The sequence below is a fragment of the Mirounga leonina genome, unplaced genomic scaffold (assembly GCF_011800145.1).
Source record: "Mirounga leonina isolate KUSES-001 unplaced genomic scaffold, KU_Mleo_1.0 Mir_53, whole genome shotgun sequence".
Lineage (NCBI taxonomy): Eukaryota > Metazoa > Chordata > Mammalia > Carnivora > Phocidae > Mirounga > Mirounga leonina.
Genome location: NW_023270807.1, coordinates 5,726,590 through 5,751,022, shown reverse-complemented (window position 1 = coordinate 5,751,022; position 24,433 = coordinate 5,726,590). Strand labels below are relative to the sequence as shown.

Genomic DNA, 24,433 nt, shown 5'->3' with positions numbered 1-24,433 from the left:
AAATAAATAAATAAATAAATAAATAAATAAATAAATAAATAAATAAAAAGAAAAAGAAAGGCATCCTGATATTTTTGAAGGTAGATAATACCCATTTTAGCTGTGAATAGTTAAACATCTCATTTTATAGTCCTACTGACTTTCACTTACAGGTAGAAACACTTCTGGTTTTTTCCCCAGCTTTATTGAGATACAAATGGCATATAACATGTATAAGTTTAAGGTGTAAGACATGTTGAGTTGAGGGGTGCCAGGGTGGCTCAGTGGTTAAGCATCTGCCTTCGGCTCAGGTCATGATCCCGGGGTCCTGGGATCGAGCCCCACATCGGGCTCACTGCTCGGCGGGAAGCCTGCTTCTCCCTCTCCCATTCCCCCTACTTGTGTTCCTGCTCTTGCTATCTCTCTCTCTCTCTCTGTCAAATAAATAAATAAAATCTTAAAAAAAAGAAAAAGACATGTTGAGTTGAAACACTTATACACTACAAAATGATTACCACCAGTAGTGTTAACTAACAACTCTATCACATCACATAATTATCATTTCTTTTTTGTGGTGAGAACATGTAATATCTACTCACTTAGCAGCTTGCAAGTATAATAACAGAATTATAAGCTGTAATCACCGTGCTATAAAATAATTTCCAGAACTTATCCATCTTTAACTGGAAGCTTGTACCCTTTAACCAATACTTCTAGTTTTGGGGTTTTTATTTATTTTTATTTTTATTATGTTCAATTAGCCAACATATAGTAGTACATCATTAGTTTTTGATGTAGTGTTTAATTTGGTTAACTAACCATGTGGAAAAAATATATTGATCTCCTACCTCACATTAAACACAAAAATAAATACTATGTGGATTAAATCCCTAAATATAAAAAACAAAAGTACAAAATTTTAGAAGACATTATGAGGTAAGGAATGATTTCTCCTAAAAGACATAAAGATCACAAGGAAAAGATCAATGAATTTGAATATTTTAAAGAAAAGAGTGAGGAATTTGAATACTTTAAACTCAGTAAAAGATACCATTAAAAGAATGAAAAGAGAGGCACAACAGGGAGAAGATATCTGCTATATTATCATCAACAAAGTAATATATTGAGAACATCCACAAATAAGTCCAATCCAATAAAAAAAAAAAATGGGTAAAAAGAAAGAAATGAAGGAAAGAAAGAAGGGAAGAAAGAGAAGCCAAGCCAAGATAAGACAAGAGAAAGAAAAGAACACAAATTTCAAGGAAAAGAAGGCACAAATGGCTCATAAATATGAAAGTATGTTCAACCTCATTAGTAACCAAGAAAATGACCATTTAAATCCCAGTGAGATGCAACTTCATACCCCCTTGCTGGCAAGAATTTTTTAATTGAACAATACCAACTGTGTGCAAGGATGAGAAGCCATGGGGACTCTCAAGCTGGGCATCACATGGTAAAGTGAGGTATGCACATACCCCAGGGACCAACTATTCCATGCTTAACAAGTGTAGCAGGAGACAAATACAAAAATGTTCACAGAGGCTTTATTCAGGATAGCTCAAACTGGAAACACCCGAATGACCATCACCATGGTGAATAAACAGATTGTGTATAATAAATTATAACAACATAAATGAATCTCAAAAACATAATACTGAACACAGTTCAGATACAGGCAAAATTAAATTGATTAGGGATACAATGTGGTAAACTGTAAGGAAAACCAAGACAATAATAAACATGAAGTTTGGGATAGTGGTTTCCTTTGGGTGAGCAGAGAAAGGACTGGTAAGGCAACTGATAGTGTTCAATGTTCTTTGTCTTGGCCTGGGTGCCAGAAACATGGTTGTTCACTTGATCACTGTTCTTGAAGTATTACACATATATTTTCATACAGTCTTTTCATAAATGTGATATTTTAAATTTTATAATTTTTAAATTAATAAAAATAAGAGGTACTATTAGCATTATGTTAAGATAGTATTACCAGACTTACTTAGCATATTTTCAACTTGCCTTGAAACAAATATTCTTCTTTTCATTGTGTCCAAAGATAACCGTGTAGCTTTTTGAAGACTGTCTAGTAATTGATGAGAGAAAAAAGCATAGACCTCTTTACATTCCTGTAACAAGAAATCATATTGAGAGTTGGGTTCAAGATGGTGGCATAGCAAGATACCCCACCCACCAATGTATCAGAGCACTCACAGCTGATGTCCTACAGCCAGACTGAGTGCCTGGCCTACCCAACACTGTGCCACAGCCACAGCCCTGCCACAAACAAAGAGCACACAGAGCCCACCTAAGGGACACCCTTTGGGTGCCTGGCTCTGATGATATGGGAAGATTGAACTTCTGGGCATAAGGCCACTCCTTGAAGCCTGTGAGATGTAGCTGACTTACCTAATACATAGAAAAAAACACAAGAGAATTAGGCAAAATGAGGAGACAGAGGAATATATTTCAAACAAAAGAACAAGAAAAAACCTCAGGAAAACAACTAAATGAAACAGAGATAAGCAATCTACCTGATAAAGAGTACAAGTAATAGTTATAAAGATGCTCACTGAACTTGAGAGAAGGATGAACACAGTGGGGAGAACTTCAACAAAGAGAGAAAATATAAGAAAGTACCAAAGAGGGGTGCCTGGGTGGCTCAGTCACTTAAGTGTCTGCCTTTGGCTCAGGTCATGATCCCAGGGTCTGGGGATCGAGCCCTGCATCAGGCTCCTTGCTCAGGGGGGAGCCAGCTTCTCCCTCTCCCTTTTCCTCCCTCTCTCTCTGCTTGTGCTCTCTCTGTCAAATAAATAAATAAAATCTGAAAGAAGAAAGAAAGAAAGAAAGAAAGAAGAAAGAAAGAAAGAAAGAAAGAAAAAGAAAGAAAGAAAGAAAGAAAGAAAGAAAGAAAGAAAGAAAAAGAAAAAACGGAAGAGAAGTTATAACTGAACTGAAAAATACATTAGAGGGGTTCAACAGCAGACTGGGTGAAGTAGAATAACAGATCAGGGAGCTGGAAGACAAAGCAGTGGAACTCACCCAGACAAAGCAGCAAAATGAAAACAGAATTAAAAAATGAAATCTTAAGGGGCGCCTGGGTGGCTCAGTTGGTTAAGCAACTGCCTTTAGCTCAGGTCATGATCCTGGAGTCCCAGGATCGAGTCCCACATCGGGCTCCCTACTCAGCAGGGAGTCTGCTTCTCCCTCTGACTCTCCCGCCTCTCATGCTCTCTATCATTCTCTCTCAATAAATAAATAAAAATCTTTAAAAATAATAATAAAAAAATGAAATATTAAGGGACCTTTGGGACAACATCAAGTGGAAAAGGTACCTATAGGGAACTCAGAAGGAGAAGAGAGAAAAAGAGCCAGAAAAATGATTTAAAGAAATAAAGGCTAAAAACTTCCCTAGTCTGAAAGAGGAATCAGGCATCCATGTGCCCAAAGCACAGAGTTCTAACCAAGATGAATGCAAAGAGATCCACACCAAGACACATTGTAATTAAAATGAGAAAAGTTAAGGATAACTTAAGAGATAATCCTAAAAGCAGGAAGAGAAAAAACAACATTTTACATACAAGGGGAAACCCGATAAGGCAATCAACAGATTTTTCGGCAGAAACCTTAATAGGGAGAAGGAAGTAGTATGGCATATTCAAAGTGCTGAAAGAAAAAAAAAAACTTCCAAACAAGAATTCTCTATGTGACAAGATTATCATTTAGAATTTAAGGAGAGAGGGGCACCTGGGTGGCTCAGATGCTTAAGCGTCTACCTTCGGCTCAGGTCATGATCTCCAGGTCCTGGAATCGAGCCCCACATCAGGCTCCTGGTTCAGCAAGGAGTCTGCTTCGCCCTCTCCCTCTGTCTCTCACCCTGCTTGTACTACCTCTCTCTCAAATGAATGAATAAAATATTTTTAAAAATTTAAAAAAAAATAGAATTTAAGGAGAGATTCATAGCTTTCCAGATAAGCAAAAGCTAAAGAAGTTCATCACCACTACACTGGCCCTAAAGAATTGTTAAAGGGATTTCTTTATGATAAAAAAAAAAAAAATTGGCACTAATTAATAACAACAAAACATATGAAAATAAAAATCTCACTGGAAAAGGTAAATATATAACAAAGGTAGTAGACAAATGACTTATAAAGCAAGCATGAAGGTTAAAAGATAAAAGTAGTAAAATTAGCTAAAATTATAATAATCAGTTAAAGGAAGTATAAAATAAAAAGATGTCGAGTGTGTCACCAAAATTATAAATACTAGGGGTGGAGAAGAAAAAAACTAAAGTTTTGAAATGTGTTTAAATTGAGTTGCTGTCAATTTTAAAAAGACTGCTATTTAAATGGGATATTTTATGTGAACCTCAGAATAACCACAAAGCAAAAACTTATAGTTAATACACAGAAGAAAATGAGAAAGGAATCTAAAAGTAACAGTAAACCAAGTCATCAGACTACAAGAGAAGAGAAGAAACAGAGAGAAACTACAAAAATAGCCAGAAAACAATGAACAAAATGGCAATAAGTATATACTTATCAACAATTACTTGAAATGAAATGGACTAAATTCTCCAAACAAAAGACACAGAGTGACTGAATGCATAAAGAAATAAGACACACACACAGACTGAAAGTGAAAGGCTGGAAAAAGATATTTCATGCAATGGAAATGAAAATAAAGCTGTAATATCTACTCAGATCAGACAAAACACACTTGAAAACAAAGACTGTAAAAAAAGACAAAGAATGACATTACATAATGATAAAAGGAGTCAATCCAGCAAGAAGATTTATGAATTTATGAATGTAGATGCAACGAACAGGAGCATCAAAATATATAAAGCAAATATTAACAGATCTAAAGAGAAAAGTTGAAAGCATCCTTAAATGACACACTAGCAGCCACATGCCCCAATGTTAGGGACCATTCAAGACCTCTCCACACAAAACTTCAGGGCTTGAGGAACTTAGTGCACACCATCTGGGGTCATCTACAATCCAAGGGGTCATAATTTGGCTAAATTCCATGAGGTCATTTCATAATAATTACCTTCTTAAATTCATCTTCTTTATCATTAACATTAGCCTCAGGAATGATATTAGCCTCATAATCAGTGCTTTCACCCTCTTCTGTTTCACTTCCAAAAACAACATGTTTCCTCTGTTCTATAGATAAAAGACAAAAAATACATATAACATTTAATGTTGAGCATTTGGTTTATTCCATGTGGCCAAATCTTCTTAGGAAACCCCTTCTTTAAAAGTTCTTAATCTAAAAATTTAAGACTTGTTTCAGTAGGGATCATCTTTGAATTCAATTTAAATCACCCATCTCAATAGAATCATAATTCTACTAAGAAATACACTCTTTAAAAATACTCCTTCTTCCGGGGCGCCTGGGTGGCTCAGTCGTTGAGCGTCTGCCTTTGGCTCAGGTCATGATCCCAGGGTCCTGGGATCGAGTCCTGCAACGGGCTCCCTGCTCCGCGGGAAGCCTGCTTCTCCCTCTCCCACTCCCCCTGCTTGTGTTCCCTCTCTCGCTGTGTCTCTCTCTGTCAAATAGATAAATAAAAATCTTAAAAAAAAAAAAAATACTCCTTCTTCCTACATAGAATTAATAAACATTTTAAGTAGGCTTTACGGGCGCCTGGGTGGCTCAGTTGGTTAAGCGACTGCCTTCAGCTCAGGTCATGATCCTGGAGTCCCTGGATCGAGTCCCGCATCGGGCTCCCTGCTTGGCAGGGAGTCTGCTTCTCCCTCTGACCCTCCCCCCTCTCCTGCTCTCTCTCTCAAATAAATAAATAAATAAAATCTTTAAAAAAAAAAAAAGTAGGCTTTACATATTATCTAAAATATGTGTTTACCTTTTGAGTATTCTAACTTAATGAGCTGATATTTGGGGGTTTTGACACTTCTGAAGAAAGCTAATTAAACTATGTAGAAAAACTCTAAGAGAAAAAAGGCAGGCTGTGGATACTTAATTTTTTATTTGAATTCAATTAATTAACATATAGTGTATTATTAGTTTCAGAGGCAGAGTTCAGTGATTCATCAGTCTTATATAATACCCAGTGCTCATTACATCACATGCCCTCCTTAATGCTCATCACCCAGTTACCCCATCCGCAACCCTCAGTTTGTTTCCTATGATTAAGAGTCTCTTGGGCACCTGGGTGGCTCAGTCGTTAGGAGTCTACCTTCAGCTTGGGTCATGATTCCAGGGTCCTGGGATCGAGCCCACATCGGGCTTCCTGCTCGGCGGGAGGCCTGCTTCTCCCTCTCCCACTCTCTTTGCTTGTGTTCCCTCTCTAGCTGTCTCTCTCTCTGTCAAATAAATAAATAATATCTAAAAAAAAAAAAAAAGTCTCTTGTGGTTTGTCTCCCTCTCTGATCTTGTCTTGTTTTATTTTTCCCTCCCTTCCCCTATGATACTCTCTTTTGTTTCTTAAATTCCACATATGAGTGAGATCACATGGTAATTGTCTTTCTCTGATTGACTTATTTCGCTTAGCATAATACCGTCTAGTTCCAAGGCTGTGGATAGTTATTTAAGCTCACAGTTTCTTAGCCTTAGCACTACTGATATTTTGGTTATTGAAGGCTGTCCTTCTGTAGAATGTTCAACAGCATCCCTGAGTTCTACCCACTAGATGCCAGCAGCAGCCCCCATGCTGCATGATGACCAAAAATGTCTCCAGACATTTTAGCATGCTGTGCTAAAAGAAAAAAGAGAGAGAGAGAGAAAGATCAACACAGCAGTCCTGACACTTGCTTGCAACATTGGTCCTTCGTTGGCATCTGATAAAAAAGTTCCCTGTGCCTAAGTAGTTTGCGCAAATGATGTAGTGTATGCTGAACACACGCTTTCCTTCAGAGAGTCTGGAATTTGGGTACCTGCTAAGCAGAAGGCACCCACTTGAGAACATATCTATCATTCTTGTGATTATAATACTATAACTCAAGCATTATAACTAGCAAAATTACCTGGTAATGGTTTTGCTGTTTTCCCACTGTACTTAACTTCATAAATATTTTCAAATATTGATATAAGTTCTTTGACAGCTTCTTCCACATGCTTACTTTTGTGGTTTAGAACATCAGCCCATTCTTTTGTGTACGTCTATTAAATAAGGCAATGACTATTAATTTACAGGTGCTTAAAAACGCTGTAAAAATTATTAATATAACTTTAATTTCTAAAAGTATAATTAACACCACTTGAAAATGACTAGAGAGTTGCCAATAGCATAATGTTTTAGATCCAAAACTGTCAAAGCTAAAGGCATAGCTGCTAAGGCCCAAGCAAAGAAAAGGAGGAGAGAAAAAGAAAAACTCATAGTCTTTGACTTTTATCTGATTTGATCACCCACAGACATCTACATTCACATTTATATGGTGACTGGCAGCTGGCTGGCTCAGTCAGTAGAACATATGACTCTTAACCTTGGGATCATGAGTTCAAGTTCCATGTTGGGTATATAGTTTACTAAAAAAAAAAGAAAGAAAGAAAGAAAGAAAGAAATTAAAAAAAAAAAAAGAAGGCTGACGAACAAGAGAGATAAGGATGTCAAAAGTTGGAAATGAGAAGTAGTTTCAAAAAAGGACAATCCAAAGAGTTGCTTTGAGATTCAAACGAAATAAGGTTTTAAAGTGAGCATGGTGCTCACTTATGCCAGGCATCAATTTAAGAGCTTTACATGTAATAACTCATTTAACTAAATGACGAGCACTTGGGATAGGTAATATTATTGTCCCCATTTCACAAATGAGAAAACTGAGGCTCAGAAAGAATCAGCAACTTGTCCAAGGTCACATAGCAGCTGGGGAACATAGGAGTTTGAAACCAGTGCTGTCTGATTTTAAAACCTGTGCTCTTTCTGAACTTTTCTAATAGGCTTTGGGAAGAAATTAAGAACTAATTAAATTCAGAAAAGAAAACTGACCTATAAAGTTGAACAGGTCTTTTGACATATCTATAATGTCCATACATTTTAGGGAAGAGAAAAATAAATGGAAGCAGCCAACGTGGGCCTTCAAACCCACTTCTGCAAAGGGACTTGAGCCTGTCTATGCAAACCTCTGTCCAGATAAGACTCAGAAAGTCCCATATTTCTCATGTACTGCACTCACGTGTTCCTTTCTTGGTTACTGGATTGACAGAGCTACTTCTAAGTCTCTTGCTCTCATTTATCCCACTTCGTGTGTATCTGAACCCATCCTCATCTTTTCTTAGTCTCAGAAGAAATGGTGTTCCTCCTCCAACCTGAAGATATTCTCTGATCCCCTCTCCACTCTACCAACTCTTCCCACCTGGTTCCATCACTCATTCATTCCATCCTTTCTGGTTTATTCAACACAGTGGTTAACACTGGAATGACAGTGGTGAAAGCCACTTCAGATGAGCATGGAAAATAAACAACTCTAAAGAGGCAGAAAACAGATTAGTGGTTGCCCAGGGCTGGAAGAGTTGAGACGAAAAATGTTCTAAAATTATGATGATGGTTGCCCAACTCTGTGAATAAACTAAAACCACTGGATCGTACACTTTAAATGGGTACATTGTATGTTGTGTGAATCATATCTCCATAAAGTTATTAAAAATAATAATTCATGCCAGAAAAAATTTGAGCCAGGAATTGGGGAAAACAAATGGAGATGGGAAATGAAGGATGGGAAAATGAAGGCAGCACGCATGGGAAGTTTGGTTGTGAATGAGAAGTGAGGGAGGTGTAGGAAAGTTTTTGTTTGTTGGCAAGGAAAAGATAATAGAACGTATTAGATTGCTAGTAGGAGGGGTCTGGTGGAGGGGAAAAATGAAGATTGAGAAGAGAGGGAAGAAGACTGGGGGAGGAAAGTTGTCAAGAAGGCAAGAAGGGGTGAGATTTGGGGCCCATTTGGAGGACCGAGATTTTGAAAAGAGGTCAGACCTTTCTTCATGGACCATTCTTAGAACTCAGTGAAGAACAGACTGAAGGGCAGGCCAGGGACAGACTGGAAAACCGTCAAATTGATTTTTTTTTAATGAGATATAATTCACAATATAATATCACAAAAGTTACCCTTGTAGAGTACACAATTCATTGGTTTTTAGTATATTCACAGAGTAGTGCAACCATCGCTGCTATCTATTTCCAGAACATTATCATCTCCCCCCAAAAGAATCCCCATACCCATTAGCAGTCCCTCTTCATTCACCCACCCTCACAGACCTGGCAGCCACTAATCTACTTTCTGTCTCTATGGAGCCAAGTTGATTTTGTTGAAATAACTTTTAATACCCTTTAGTGTATTTACCACTTTTCCTATCATAGCTTGGATCATATTTCCCTGTTTTCTATTCCATTTGCATACCTATTAGGATACAGATATGTCAGTCAGGGTTCAGTCAGGAAAACAGATGCCACACCAGCTATTTTACCTGACAGAATGAGAGAATGTAATATAGAGAAGTGATTAAACAACTATCAAAGGACCCAAAACGGTAAAAGGGGACACAAAAGTCACATGGAGAGTTACTGCAGGAAGCAGCTCCCGAATCTCGGGTGTGGGAGAGCAAAGGCAAGAGGCTGGAGTTTTTAGAACCTGGAGCTGGGAAGTGAGGGAGCTGCTCAGCTGGTACTATTGCCTCAGAGAAGGACCTCGTGGTGTTGGTACATCTGAGAAGCACAAGAAGCTGGTTCTGGAAAGGCTGGAAAACGCTAGGACCAAGGATTAACTGCCACTGCCAGTCAAGAGAGATTGTCTGACTGTATTGGGAACAGGAAGAAAAACAGGAAAGAGCAAGTCTCTTCTCTCTCTTCCACCCTCCTTCTAGCACAACTATTGGCAAAGCCTAAAAGGGAGCCAGCTGGCCAAAGATAAATATACTTTGCAGAGTCCCAACCTCAGCATCATAGAGCAAAAGATCCAATGTGAAGCTGGTGGATGATAGCTTTTTAATAATGAACATAATTTCTCCTAAAACCAGTTAGATGCTCCAAGTCAAGGACCCATTCCCTGACTGCAAATATCCCTGGTTCCCAAATATGGTTTGAAACCACTGGTTGGCCCACACTAACCTCCCACCAAAATTAGCAATATGTATGGTGTGTTTCCAAAATGTATTTCTGTCCAGAATATTACCAGACTTGCCCTGTCATTATAAATCTTACTCTGCCTTCCTTATAATGGCTCATCTTATTAATAAGTGGGTAATAAGCAGCCCAAATATTACTAGACCTTGGATCCCTCTGATGCAAGTAACTGGGGCATATTCATTGGCAAAGCACTCTTCAAAATTCCACCTCCTGTATCTTATCACTTATCTAATAGTAATAGCATCTTCTGTTGTGATATCAATGCAATCACTACATTCAAACTTGGTCACACTCAATCTATTCCAATTTCCCTGATTTTTGTGATCTGTTTCTCTTTCTATGGATATAAAATTTCTTTGTGTGTTCAAAATAAATTCTATCTGGTAGTGTGAATTTTTCCCCCACTAAGCAATTGACAGTGTCACAACAGTTATAGGTACATACCAATAGAAAATGATTATCATTATAAATGGGACAAAAAGAAGGATACCGATATAGGTATTCCCTGCTCCTTTGTATTCTGTTTGTTTATAAGTAAGACCTGGTATGAAGTGCAATAGTCAGATTCCAGAATAAGTGAGAAGAAAATGACAGGCAGGAAATTACCCCTAGCCCCCCAGGGCAGGAAGCAGGAGATTTCTTCTTTGGAAAATTTCAGTTGCTCAGAAAAGACCATTTCAGCATCTGAAGGGCCATCCCTCCTAGAATAATATGGAATCCAGAAAATAGAGCAAACAGGGAGAGTCCCAGGTTAATAATTTTGCAGCTGACCTAGAGACTAATCAACCCAGGTTAAAAACAGGTATTCAGAGGGCTCTGAGAGGAAGTCACTTGGGGGGAAAAAATGGAACTCTGATATAATAGTGTATCTGAAAGAAGGTGTGAAAACAAAGGCAATTAGAAGCCCCAAGAAAAACAAAAAAGTTGTATAAGAAAAAATACATTACATGTACCATACATGGTTCTGCATTGGCTAGTGTATATATAGGCATAATTAAGTGTTGCTATTTACCATTACTGTTTAACTAAAAATTATTTTATAACTATATTGAGAAGACAAGGGAGGAGTGATAGAGGATAGGGTCAAAGAGCTGAATGCTCACTTATTAAAGCAGGAAGAAAATAATGTGCAAATTTGTCAATTCAAGAAATAGTACTCTAAGTATACTACTTGGAGATGCAGAAATAATACTATAAGGAATAGCTAAAAGTTTAAAATGAGTGCCTTTCCTAGGACCCGGATTGTGATTTCCATATACTATTTTCCACTGGTAACATGGAAAGGAATGAGGGCTGACTGGAGAAATGGATGATCCCAGATCTGGAACAGGAAATGTACAAGATGAGCCTACAATACCCTATAGTTCCAGAAAGAAGGAAGCTTTCAAAGACTACTAGAGTCATATAAAAAATATAGAAGCCAACCTGAAGGATTCCACTGAACAAAGATGGAAACATTTTAATACCAAAAAGACATTTTCAAAAAAGACATACAAATGGCCAAGAGACGCATGAAAAGATGTTCAATGTCACTGATCAGGGAAGTACAAGTCAAAACTATAAGCTATCACCTCACGCCTGTCAGAATGGCTAAAATCAAAAACACAAACAAGTGTTGGCGAGGATGTGGAGGAAAAGGGACGCTTTTGTACTATTGGTGGGGATGCAAACTGGCAAAGCTGCGGTGGAAAACAGTATGGAGGTTCCTCAAAAAGTTAAAAATAGAACTATTCTATGATCCAGTAATCACACTACTGGGTATTTACACAAAAAATACAAAAACACTAATTCAAAGGGATACATGCACCCCTATGTTTATTGCAGCATTATTTATAATAGCCAAATTATGGAAGCAACCCAAGTGTCCATCAATAGATGAATGGATAAAGAAGATGTGATATATAAACAATGGAATAGTACCCCACCATAAAAAAGAATGAGATCTTTAACAACATGGATAGCAACAAAACAATCAAATGAACAAAGAGACAAAAAAAAAAAAAAACAGAAACAGACTGATAAATACAGAAAATAAACTGATGGTTGCCAGAGGGGATGGGGGTGAAGAGATGGATAAAATAGGTGATGAGAATTAAGAGGTACAAACTTCTAGTTATAAATCCATCACAGAGATGTAAAATACAAGATAGGGTATTCAATAGTCAACAATATTGTAATAATGTATGGTGACAGGTGGAGACTATGTTTATTGTGGTGAGCACTGAGTAATGTATAGAATTGTCAATCACCATGTTGTACATCTAAAACTAATTTAACATTGTATGTCAAGTATACTTCAATAATTAAAAAAGAGAGATATGCATATTTTCTTTCTGAGAAACAGTGTGTTGTGCCAGCACCATTTAATCAATCCATCGTTTTTCCCACTGAACTAAAATATTACCTTTGATGTGTATTAATCTTTCATTGTGATCTTTTTCTCCTAGATTCTTTATTTTGTTCCTCTAAATTATATTTTTTTCTGTTAATGCCATATTGATTTGATTACGATGGCTTTAAGTATTTTCACTTTTTATTACCTATTCTTTATTATTCATCATTTTAAAATAGTATAATTTAATCCAATTTATGAAAAGAAAGGTATAGGAATTCTAATTGGAAATGCATTAAATTTATACAGTAATTTTCAAAAAAAAAAAAAAAGACAGATTTTTCACAGTAGGTTAAAAACAAAATCCAGCTAAATGTTCTTTAGAAGAGAAAACCTAAAATAGGAGAACCCAGAATGGTAAAGATATATCTGGAACATAATAACCAAAAAAGTTTGGTGGAGCTATAATAATGTCAAATAAAATAGTCTTCAAAGGTTAAAAGCTTAACAATGATAGAAGGAACAAATGGCCAGGAAGACACAATCATTTTAAACTTGCATGCTCCAAGAACAGGATGCAAAAATGGGTCATTTAGTGTTATCTCTGTTACAGCCAATGTCCCAATGCTGAGAACAAATAACTTTAAGATCCTACACATTATGAAGAAGGCAGTCCTTTTTTTTTTTTTTTAGTTAACATATAATGTTTATTTGTTTCAGGGGTACAGGTCTGTGATTCATCAGTCTTACACAATTCACAGCGCTCACCATTGCACATACCCTCCCCAATGTCTATCACCCAACCACCCCATTCCTCCCAGCCCCCTCCACTCCAACAACCCTCAGTTTGTTTCCTGAGATTAAGAGTCTCATGGTTTGTCTCCCTCTCTGGTTTTATCTTGTTTCATTTTTCCCTCCCTTCCCCTATGATCCTCTGTCTCGCTTCTAAATTCCTCATATCAGTGAGATCATCTGATAATTGTCTGAAGAAGGCAATTCTTAAATGGTAGCAGGCGAGGCAACCATCAGCCCTTTGCCCATCTTGAGATAGAAAGGAAGCTTGATCATTGGTAGAGATCAGGTAGAAATAAGTGTAGCGTACTTCCAAGGAACTACTCAGAGACCCTGACCCATGTCCTCTAGAATTTGGGGATGGAGGGGCTGACCCATGCCTAAGTGGTCCTAAGGCAAGAGACCAGCTGGCTACCCAAACCCCTAAAGGCAAGAAGAGGCTGCATTTCCATAGAAAGAGAGGCAAAAGCACTTGTATCCCATGGGCTGGATTGGACCCCTTGAAACAGAGCCACCTTTGGTTAACACAAGCCAGGTGACCCAAACCAGCAGGGTGAGTGTAGATGAAGCACATGGCAGGCATGAAAGAAAAAAGAATCTGGTTCAAGATATAAAGTGAGTGTTTCTGAGAGAGACTGCTATGTGCCAGGCCTCAAAAATGATTAGACAGTGTTCCTGTCTTTGTGATTTTGAGCCAATGGAGGATAAATAGGTACTCAAAGAATTTCAGTATATTGTGATGCTGAGGAGGTTAGGTTTTGTCCTGTAGAGACTGGATGCTACTGCTATTGAAGGATTTAAGATCATGAGTGGCAGTGTGGAGAATGGATATGACAGGGCCAAAAATGGAGGCAGAGAGACCAGTTAGATCATAACATCAGTTGCTAAACTCAGGATGAGCCTTAAGGGCCTGACATAGGAAGGGAGTAGTAAGTATGGAAAAGAAGAGGCAATTCAAGCAAACTTGGAGTAAAAGGCAAAAACCTCACTAAGCCTTAAGACTGACTGGATTTAGAAAATGGGAGTGAGGCAACGATTCCAGATGACTCCCAGATTTCTGTAAGTGGCTTAAGGGAAAGTTTGTGATAGTTAAAACCAAGAGTTACTCGATGCTGTACACCGAAGAAAGAACAGTGAGCCACTGCTGGAAACCCAGGAGACTCCAGCCTGAGGTTGAGGATATTAGTAAGGTCCTGTTTAGGGTGTGGCCATAGGCTTGAGCTGTTGAAGCCATGCTGAGTCTTTGGATCTGAGGCTTTCAAAAAAACTAGGATCTCTATATGCTACTGACAGAGATTTCCACTGTTAGATTGTAAATTCACATTTTAGGTTTATGAGCCAGGATTTCTATGATTAAATACATAAATGCATACCTCATTAAGCGTCAACATATCTTCTACTTTGGTAGCACCACCTTCGGGCAGGGAAATTAACACAGTTTTGGCTATCTCCTTTAGAACTGTATCAATATGCATTTCACACAAGTCACTGATCTACCAACAAGAAAAAAAAATGTAGAGGAAAACTCTTCTTTCATCCAAATGTACTTGAGTTATAAACTAATTTAGAGGGCTATATCTAGAAACTTGGGTCCTGAGCCAAGCACAATTTGGTGGAAATTTTAGGAGTACATCTGCAAAGAAGGCTTAATGTGGAACTAAAGTTTTATAGAGCAAGCATCGTGTGCCATATTCTCACGTGTTATCTCTTTTAATCCTTACTCTAGTCCTTTACTCACTTACTATCCAAGTTATACAGCTAAAGAAACAAAGACTCAGATAAGTAAAGTAACCTAGGAAGGAACGCATAGACAGCAAAAGGCAGATCATTGTAACTAGGTTTAGCTGACTCCCAAGCCTCCAAGTTTTGTCTATTGTAACATGCTGCCATCACAGGCCAGCATATCTAAAAAGGGCATGATCCGTATAGCAAAGATATCAGAAATCAATAGACAATCTCCAGTTAGATGAATGGCTCATCTAACTGATAGTAGATGTATTAATATTTAAGCACTCCATTCTGTCATCTTCTACTGTCTACCATTATCCCATTTTCTAAACTGCCCGGTGGAGTTGAACTACCATTTTAACATATTGAAGGCAAGTAATTCAGAGACAAAAACAAGGCAACCCTAAATGAAAAGGCCCCAAAGTAGCTAGAGAAACATAAAGCATTATTTTTTTAACTTAATAGGAGTCCTTTTAGTTAAAAGTCACACCCTTTAAATAGCTTTCATAGATAAGCAAACTATTCCTTATAGCCTGCGTATGAATGTATGTAGTTTTTAAAAATGTATCTATCATACCTTCTTTAAAAGTTGATTGAACATATCCAAAACTAAGTCAACTTCTTGAAAGAAGCTTTCCAGTGTTAAAGATGACCATGTTAATATTGTGAGCCCTTGTCTCAACACAGATTCCACCTAGAAAAAGAAAAAAAAAAAAGTAGCAGCTTCCATGATCAACAGGAACACCTACACTTATTAAAACAAAAAAAAGGCTTTCTTTTATTACCTGGAAATATTATAGGTTATATTTCCTTAATTATATTTCCCTCCATTATACCTGGTAAAGGTGACTTTGTTTTTTAATCATCTTTGGCTGTCCATGAAGAATCATGGATTCTTAGAAAGTGCTCATTATTGAGATTTAGTCGTTTTTCAAAGGCAACAAAACTTGTTGACAAGGAATCATTCTATAGGAAAAATAGGGCTATAATGTTGAACTAGAAAGACAGAGGATCTAGGCAAGAATAGATGTTCTAAAATCCATAATCTGTAGAATGGGAATCTAATTTTAAACAACAGGGAAATCAATATAAATCTTCAGCATTGCCAACCTTTTTCACTTTAGGGGTCATCAGATTGACAAACACCGAAGGCACTTCCTGACATAAGTCATCGTAATACTGCAGAAGACCCTGTTGAAAGTCAAAATGGTATGTGTTACTTTAATTTATTTTAAAGCAGGTCATATTTTGATTCATACCAGGAAGGTTTCATTATACCTGTTTCCTCATAATCCTGCCAAAATTAAGGCTGCTCACCTAAATTTAAATTAATTTACCATACTTTTTCCTCACCTGTAAATGTACTTTAAACAGCAAATCAGTGGAGCTTTCTAGAGTTGCACATTTCATATTTATTATTTAATTATCTTTCTATATTTACATTATTTCAAATAGCTTGGGTAATTATCTTTTCACAATACCTGTCATTATACATTTTTCCCCTTTCTGTTCTTTGTCTTCTGACACATTAAAGCATACTTGTTACTGATGCCACACTTCTTTTCTTGAATCAAAATAAATGTATGCACAGTCAGAGTTAATAGGCTTATCTATTTTCTTTTAGATATTTTTTAGAGATGAACCATAATGATCAACTTTTGATCATTTTGTAATTTATTTCATGGTGTGATGGGAAATGTGGATTCAAGTTAATTCTTCCCCAAATAAACAATATTAAACTATTTCAATGTTTACTTAATAGTTTTGAACTTACTAATTCCTTTCCTCCTTTTCTGTTCCCAATCTCCTATTTGCACATCAGTATTTTAATACTATAAAGAAGAAACAAGGGACTATAACACTGTATGTTAACTATACTGGAATATAAAATAAAATAAAATAAAATAAAATAAAATAAAATAAAATAAAAAAGAATAAACAAGGGAACAGAATAGATGGCCCAGAAATAGGACCCAAAACTATACAATAGTAAAAAGGCAGTCTCTTTAATAAATAGTGTTGGGAAAACTGGACAGTCATATGCAAAAGAATGAAACTGGACACCTATCTTATAACACACACACAAATCAACTCAAAATGGATTAAAGACTTAAATTTAAGACCTGAAACTGTAAAACTCCAAAAAGAAAACATGGGGGTAAGCTCCTTGACATCGGTCCTGGCAGTGATTTTTGGATTTAATACCAAAAGCACAAGCAACAAAAGCAAAAATAAACAAGTGGACTATATAAACTAAAAGCTTCTGCACAGCAAAGGAAACCATCAACAAAATGAAAAGGCAGCCTATGGAATGGGAGAAAATATTTACAAATCATGTATCTGATAAAGGGTTAATAGCCAAAATATATAAGGAACTCATTCACACAACTCAATAGCAAAAAACTCTTAACAATCCAACTAAAACATGTGCTAAGGAACTGAATGGACATTTTTCCAAAGAAGACACACAAATGGCCAAAAGGTCCATGGAAAAGGTAATCAATATCTCTAACCATCTGGGAAATGCAAATCAAAACCACAATGAGATGGTACCTCACATCTGTTAGAAGGGCTATTCTCAAAAAGACAAGAGATAACAAGTGTTGGCCAGCACATCGAGAAAAGGGAACCCCTGTGCACTGTTGGTGTGAATGTAAATTGGTGCCGCCACCATGGAAAACAGTATGGAGTTCCTCAAAAAGTTAAAAATAAAAATACCATATGATGTAGCTATCCCACTTCTGAATGTAGATCTAGAGGAAATGAAATCAGGATCTCGAAGAGATATCTACACTCCCATGTTCATTGCAGCATTATTTACAATAGCCAAGATATGGAAACATGCATCAATAGATGAATGGAAAAAGAAAATATGGTATATATACGCAATGGAGTATTATTCAGACATGAGAAAGAAAGACATCCTGCCGTTTGCAACAACATGGATGGACCTTGAAAGCCTTATGCTAAGTGAAATAAGGCAGACAGAGAAAAACAAACACTATATGATCTCACTTATATGTGGAATCTTAAAAAGCTGAACTTGTAAAAACAGTAGAAAAGTGGTTGCCAGGTGTTGGAGGTGGGGAGGGAATAGGAAGAGGTCGGTAAAAGGGTACAATCTTTCAGGTAAAAGATGAATAAGGACTGAAGATCCAATGTATAACATGGTGTCTGTAACTGATAACACTATATCATATAATCGAATTTTGCTAAGAGAATAGGACTTAAACATTCTCACCAAAAAGAAACAAATATATGTGTGTATATATAAACAGATATATATTGTTTCTTTCTGGTTTAATATATACATATATATGTTATATATATATATATGAGGTGATGAATGAACTACATGACAGGAATCCTTTCATAATGTATATTTATATCAAATCATCATGATGTACACTTTAAATATCTTACAATTTTATTTGTCAACCGTACCTCAATAAAGCTGAAGAAAAATGAAAATAATCAATACCACATCAGCACAACTGCAGTGATTTAATTTTCTTTTTTTTAAGGGAAAAAAAAAACCTCCTTCAAAAATAATTTTAAAATATAATCTATCTTGGGGTGCCTAGGTGGCTCAGTCAGTTGGGCATTGGACTCTTGGTTTCAGTTCAGGTCATGATCTCAAAGTCGAAGGATGGAGCCCCAGATCAGGCTCTGCACTGAGTCAGCTTCAGATTCTTTCTCCCTTTGCCCTCCCCGCCCCCTCCATTCACGCTTGTGCACGCATGCATGTGCTCTCTTTTACTCTCGTGCCCTCTCTCTCAAATAAATAAATAAAATCTTTAAAATATATGTATATAATCTATTTTACCTGCAAATGCAATTTGTCTGCTTTCAATTTACTTTCCAATTTTAGCAATTTCTTTGCCTGTTCTGGTACATCCAACTTCATTTTTATCATGCACTTAGTTTCCCGAACAACTTCCAGAATTTTGGGATCAAAATTAACCAGCAACTTCCCAGTTTCTGGGTGTCGCACAAAAAGTGTGGCTTGTAAAGCTACAAATAAATGATTATCGACATTAGTTTTTCTGGATTTCTTTTTTGTTTGTTTTTGTTTGTTTGTTTTTGGCTTTCTTTTTTTAAATTTAATTTTATTATATTATGTTAATCACCATACATTACATCATTAGTTTTTGATGTAGTGTTCCATGATTCATTGTTTGTGTATAACACCCAGTGCTCCATTCAATACGTGCCCTCTCTGCTTCCAGCCATGTTTACACACCTGTCTTCCCCACTGGGAACTGACTTCTTAATAGAACAATAGTGTTGGATATCCCAGGTGATGAGGCATAGCATCTGACATGTGGTCAGTGCTCAAAACTTAAATAAGTGAATGCAGAATGTCTGCAAGCGCATAAAATCAGATCCGGAGAGATAAAAATGAGTGAAGAACAGATAGCCTTCGTGCTATGAACTGCAACACTTTTCTGAGTGGGTCTAAGAGAGCTATAATACAATGTAGTTTCTTTTAATGGATTGTGATTTCACCCCTGGGAGAGAACTGGAAGGTGTGCACAACTATAAAATATGACATACCTCATATGACAAACCCTTCTCCACAATGAACCCCAAACTGCTTCTTTAAAGGAAGAATTAAGCTTCCATCTTGAATGTCTGGTAATTAAGCTCAATATCAGTAAGATATATTTATTAAACACCATGGCATTGTGAGCTTCTAGGATATAGAGAAAGATTTTTTTTATGCTACACCTTAACTACTACCTGAACATCATTCACATAAATAGGAATTTGCAGGCATGCTTTTTATTATGAATTGAAATATATAATCCCGGTTAGTGGTGAGTAGCCTTAGCTTATTTGTTATCCTAACATGAATTACTTCTACAGGCATAATAATAACACACTTCTAGATGAGTATGTGCTAGCTTAAATTATATCTTATATTAACAAACACTACTAACATGAGAATTTCTTATGTATCTTCCAAGCCTCTCATTACTTCATAGGATGTGGCTGCATTGAATTTCTAGTAAAATGAAATAGTCCATATATTCCTTTGAAGTTAGTTGACTTTTACTCATCATATAAAATTAGTCTTGAAATGGTTCTTAATGATGCTGGCTGCATGAGGATTTCAACTAAAAATTTTACCTAATTCGTTTGGAATCTTTTTAAAATTGGGTTAGAAATCATTTATCCACCCAAGTGAATTCCAAAATAACCTTGGAACATTCATTTAATGAAATCTATCTTCCTTAAGGCTGTACTGAGTTTTCTTGAAAGGACAAAATGGTCAGCAAGACCACCAAGAATAATGACAGCCAAGAAGTCAGCTCCAATACTGAGTGACATTTCATTAAACTTTATGGAGCAACCATCTGAAAGAGGCCAATACCAGGTCCTCAATTATTATTCCGAGTTCCTATATGGTTAAATATAGCCACGTCAATATAAGAAGTCTTGCTGAGCAATTCATTTCCACTAACCTGTGTTCGTAGGAAAGGCAGATTTAAATCTTAGCTTTGCCACTTCCTAGCTGTGTGATGAGCTTGTGCAAATGACTTAATCTCTTAGTACCTCAGTTTCCTCATCTATAAAATGAGGATAATTATAGCTCCTCGTAGGGTCACCATGAGGATTAAAGGAAGCGTCATACGTAAAGTGCTTTGACAAAGCCTGGCACAGGGTAAGGACTATGTAAGTGTTCGTTATCACTGACTGTTATTTAAAGGATACAAAGATGAAACAAACAGAGAGAGTATCCTTGGAATGTGAAGGGGAGATGAGACAGATCCCTAAAGCCATAAGTGTCATGAGAAACAAGAGCAGATAAAGTGAGTAGAGGACTCTGGAGGAGGAAGACATTATTTTCTGCTGTGGAAAAATAAGGAGGGGCTATATGGAAGAGGTGACTGGTGAACTTGTTTTTGAACATGGGCCGATATGAGGAAAAACCATCACGACAAAAGAAAAGTAGAGAAGCGTATGACATTGTAGAAGCAAAATAGTGTCTGCTCCATACTTCAGTTAACAATTCTGTTTTGTTCTTTTCCATAACGTGAACTTTAAGTTTCTCTTGATGCTCCTTGGGAGTGTTGTAGCTAGTTTTCAGGAGGATCCATAGGGTCCTACCATACTCATTACCCAGAAACAGCTGGCCTGGTACAAGTGGCTTATTAAAGGCTAAACTAAGGGGCCAATTGGGGAAGACAATCTGCAGGGCTGGGACCCTGTCCTCCAGGATGCAGGCATGAGCGAATCAATGGTGGTAACAGTGACATGTCCTCAAACAGCTAAAATATATGGGTCTGGAACCAAGAGGCAGAAAAAGAGTGGCCCCTCTTACTATCACTCCCAGTGATGCAACCATAGGATTTGTGCTTCCTGTGCCTGTAGTTTCGTACCCTTCTGGGTGGGGATCCTGGTATGGGAAGGAGAAACCTTTCTGTCCAGGGACACAGTCAGGGTTCCACCAAGATTATAGATGGGACAATGCAGGAACCTGAACTGACCAACAATTGAGCCCCCATGGTAAGAAAACAGCCCAGGTGATGGCAGCATGGATGCACGATGGCTTGAAACCATCCATCCCCTGCCTCACAGCCGACTCCACCCAATGCTTTGGCACCCCGCAGAGATACTTAGACACAGCCCCAATACTATGAATTTCCTGGAGTTCAAAAGTGAAGTTAAATTCAGTTATAGAAAAAGAAAGAATGGAAGGGAGGAAGGAAGACAAGCAAAGTGCAATTCTTTCTCCCCTGATTGGGACTAAGATTTGAATCTATAACATGACAAAACTGAATATGAAAACTTCCCCTAAATCTATGGAGAAATATCTATGAAGGGTCTCAATATTTACTTTTAAATACTGGTTTTTTTAGTGGAAAGTCACAATCAAAGTATATCAACTTTAAGGTGATGACAACTTTTGCTTATAGAATCAGAATGTTATTAACAACGATAAAAAAAATTTGTATCATCCCCAAATCTAAATGTAACCATCATAATATTGTATAAAAGGGATGTGAAAATTCCCCAGAACCATGACTTCATTCAAAATCACCTAACACCCCCTCCGTAGCAACACTGCATTTCTTATACACACCATACTGTAACTGCGAGACCTCTCTGACCCAGGCTGTGTGATAGACCACCTCGAATTCCACCAGAACATAGGAAATTTTGTTATACTGACGAATGACAGCTTTACCTTCCGCACTTGACAAAATTTCTGAGTTTTTCTGTTTTTTAAAGGGGAAAAAAAAGATTTATAATTAAAAGACTGCTGATTGTTTTCATAACCCAATCAGAAAGCTGTTGGTATTTAAAATGTCATCAAATAATTATGCCTTAGATTTTGCCTCAGAGTAAAACAGAGATGAGGAAAGCCATACAAACTAGAGACGGAAGTAGGGAAATGTTACTGGTGGAAAGGGAACATTGGAAAAGGAAATAAAGGATTTAAGAAAGAAAGGCCTCTAGCCTTAACAGCTGGCCAGGCTGAGAGAACTCTGCCTTCAATTCTCTATTCCCTCCCCACAATTCTGGATATCAGTTTTGTATTTTCTATACTGTGTGGGTTTGAAATATTTAATTAATAATAATATTTTTAAAAAAGGAAAAAAGATACAATGGACTGATTTTCCTTGACCTGTGAGTATCAGGGAAAATCCCCAAGTTCCAGCACTGAAAAAAAAGTAACTGTATATCAAAGAACAAAAACCAAATTTCTTTATGTAAACATCGAACGTTTTATGTTTGATTCGCAGATGTTAAAAACAGGGCAATCTTGGCTCTGTCATGCAGAGTCAATCAGCAATGGAGTCCCCACCCTGACCACTATTTTAAGACCAGGCTTTGAATTTTTTTTACAAATAGTAAGAACAGTAAAATGATTAAGAGCAGCCGAACAGAAACAATGGAAACTTAACATCCAAGAATGCTTAAATACTAAAATTACTTGCAAGATTTTTTTGGTACTTATTTTGTTCTGTATTTAGGGATAAGACGCTGTCCTAAGAAAACCAACTCTACTTTGTGAGCCTGTCTCTTTACAAAATCAAACCAAACCAAAAACAAAGAGAAGGCAAACTGGCAATTTCAGAATGCCAACAGGGCCTAAGAGTATCCTGGGGCTTTTCAGAAATCTAGTAATTTTAAGGACACAGAGAAGGCATGTACTCTATTATACTTTGCTCTAGATCTCAATTCTTAAGTCAGGAACATACTAAGAGTGTCTTCACCTTCACTAATATGAGTCAGTGACCCACTGTCCACACATAGAAGTAATCTTCAGGACTACGCCTAGACTTTACTGTTTTCAAAACAATGACTCTTTAAAAGCCTTGAAAAGGGGCACCTGGGTGGCCCAGTTGTTAAGCATCTGCCTTTGGCTCAGGTCATGATCCCACGGTCCTGGTATCAAGCCCCACATCGGGCTCCCTGCTCAGTGGGAAGCCTGCTTCTCCCCCTCCCACTCCCCCTGCTTGTGTTCCTGCTCTCGCTATCTCTCTCTCTGTCAAATAAATAAATAAATAAAATCTTAAAAAAAAAAAAAGCCTTGATAAACTGTCCTGTTAAAAGTCATAAGGTTATAAGATTCTCCCCCTTAAAGATTAACTGTAATTAAGTGAGCTTACCTACCAAAACATGAGAGAATTGGTTTAGTCTCCCTCAAGCATATTTATAAACTAAATTTTCTTTGCCTTGTGAAAGTAGTAGCTCTAACTACTTTATTGGACACAAACATTATAGGAGAAAATATAGGTCTTATTTTAAAGCCACCATAATCCTCATACTGTAAATGTAACTATTGGCTTACAAAGAAATAGTTGATGGGTTCACTTATCCGTCGATAGAGCTGCCTCACCCAAAGTATTTTTCCTGCAATAGGGGGCATGTTGCGAGCAAGAGGAGGGTCATCTTTTTGAGAATGATAAAGCTGTAATTAAAGATCTGGTATTAATGTTTAAAAGTCAATATAATGGAAAAGGCAAAGAGTATTTAATACATTTGTATTCCCATGTTTTATACAGAGGAGGTAGTCTATAAATATGTAAATGCACTTCAGTGATAATCTGTGGTTCAGAAACTATGATGTTTACAATATACGACATTTAATTCTCTCTTAACCCTTATGTCCCATTGCATGTATCTTTTTTCTGTATTTTATCCCAAATTTTAAGGAGATCTTCAAATAAGGGAGTACATAAGCTATACTATATGTTATAATATTCTTCAGAGCCCATATTTCTGCATGCAGAAATATTAACTTCAATGGGCTTTCCTATACACACATAAATGCTGTTGCAAAAAAACACAAAAAAAACAAAACACAATTGTTAAGTGCATGGGGATGTAAATCTGGTTGTCCAATGACATACACCATCAACACCTTCCTACATAGAGAAGGGCGCATCAGAGGTACTTAGTAGTGAAGGGATCATTCTGAGAAGCTTAGCACAAGATAACAATGGCAAATACTTTCACAATACTTTTCTTTTTGTACTAAAGTACTATTCGGCGGGGGGGGGGGGGGGGGG

General features: G+C 37.0%; 1 protein-coding gene across 1 annotated transcript in view; it reads right to left on the bottom strand.

Moving 5' to 3' along the window:
* DNAH8 (dynein axonemal heavy chain 8) overlaps positions 1–24,433 on the bottom strand; it is a 397,226-nt gene that overhangs the window by 283,262 nt on the left and 89,531 nt on the right. Inside the window, exons 16-24 of the mRNA XM_034991238.1 lie at positions 23,713–23,832; positions 21,997–22,132; positions 18,733–18,920; positions 16,017–16,097; positions 15,484–15,600; positions 14,552–14,671; positions 6,963–7,098; positions 5,029–5,144; positions 1,996–2,102 (exon numbers count right to left, since the gene is read on the bottom strand). Coding sequence (XP_034847129.1) covers positions 1,996–2,102; positions 5,029–5,144; positions 6,963–7,098; positions 14,552–14,671; positions 15,484–15,600; positions 16,017–16,097; positions 18,733–18,920; positions 21,997–22,132; positions 23,713–23,832 — 1,121 coding nt within the window. The remainder of the gene's footprint in view (positions 1–1,995; positions 2,103–5,028; positions 5,145–6,962; positions 7,099–14,551; positions 14,672–15,483; positions 15,601–16,016; positions 16,098–18,732; positions 18,921–21,996; positions 22,133–23,712; positions 23,833–24,433) is intronic.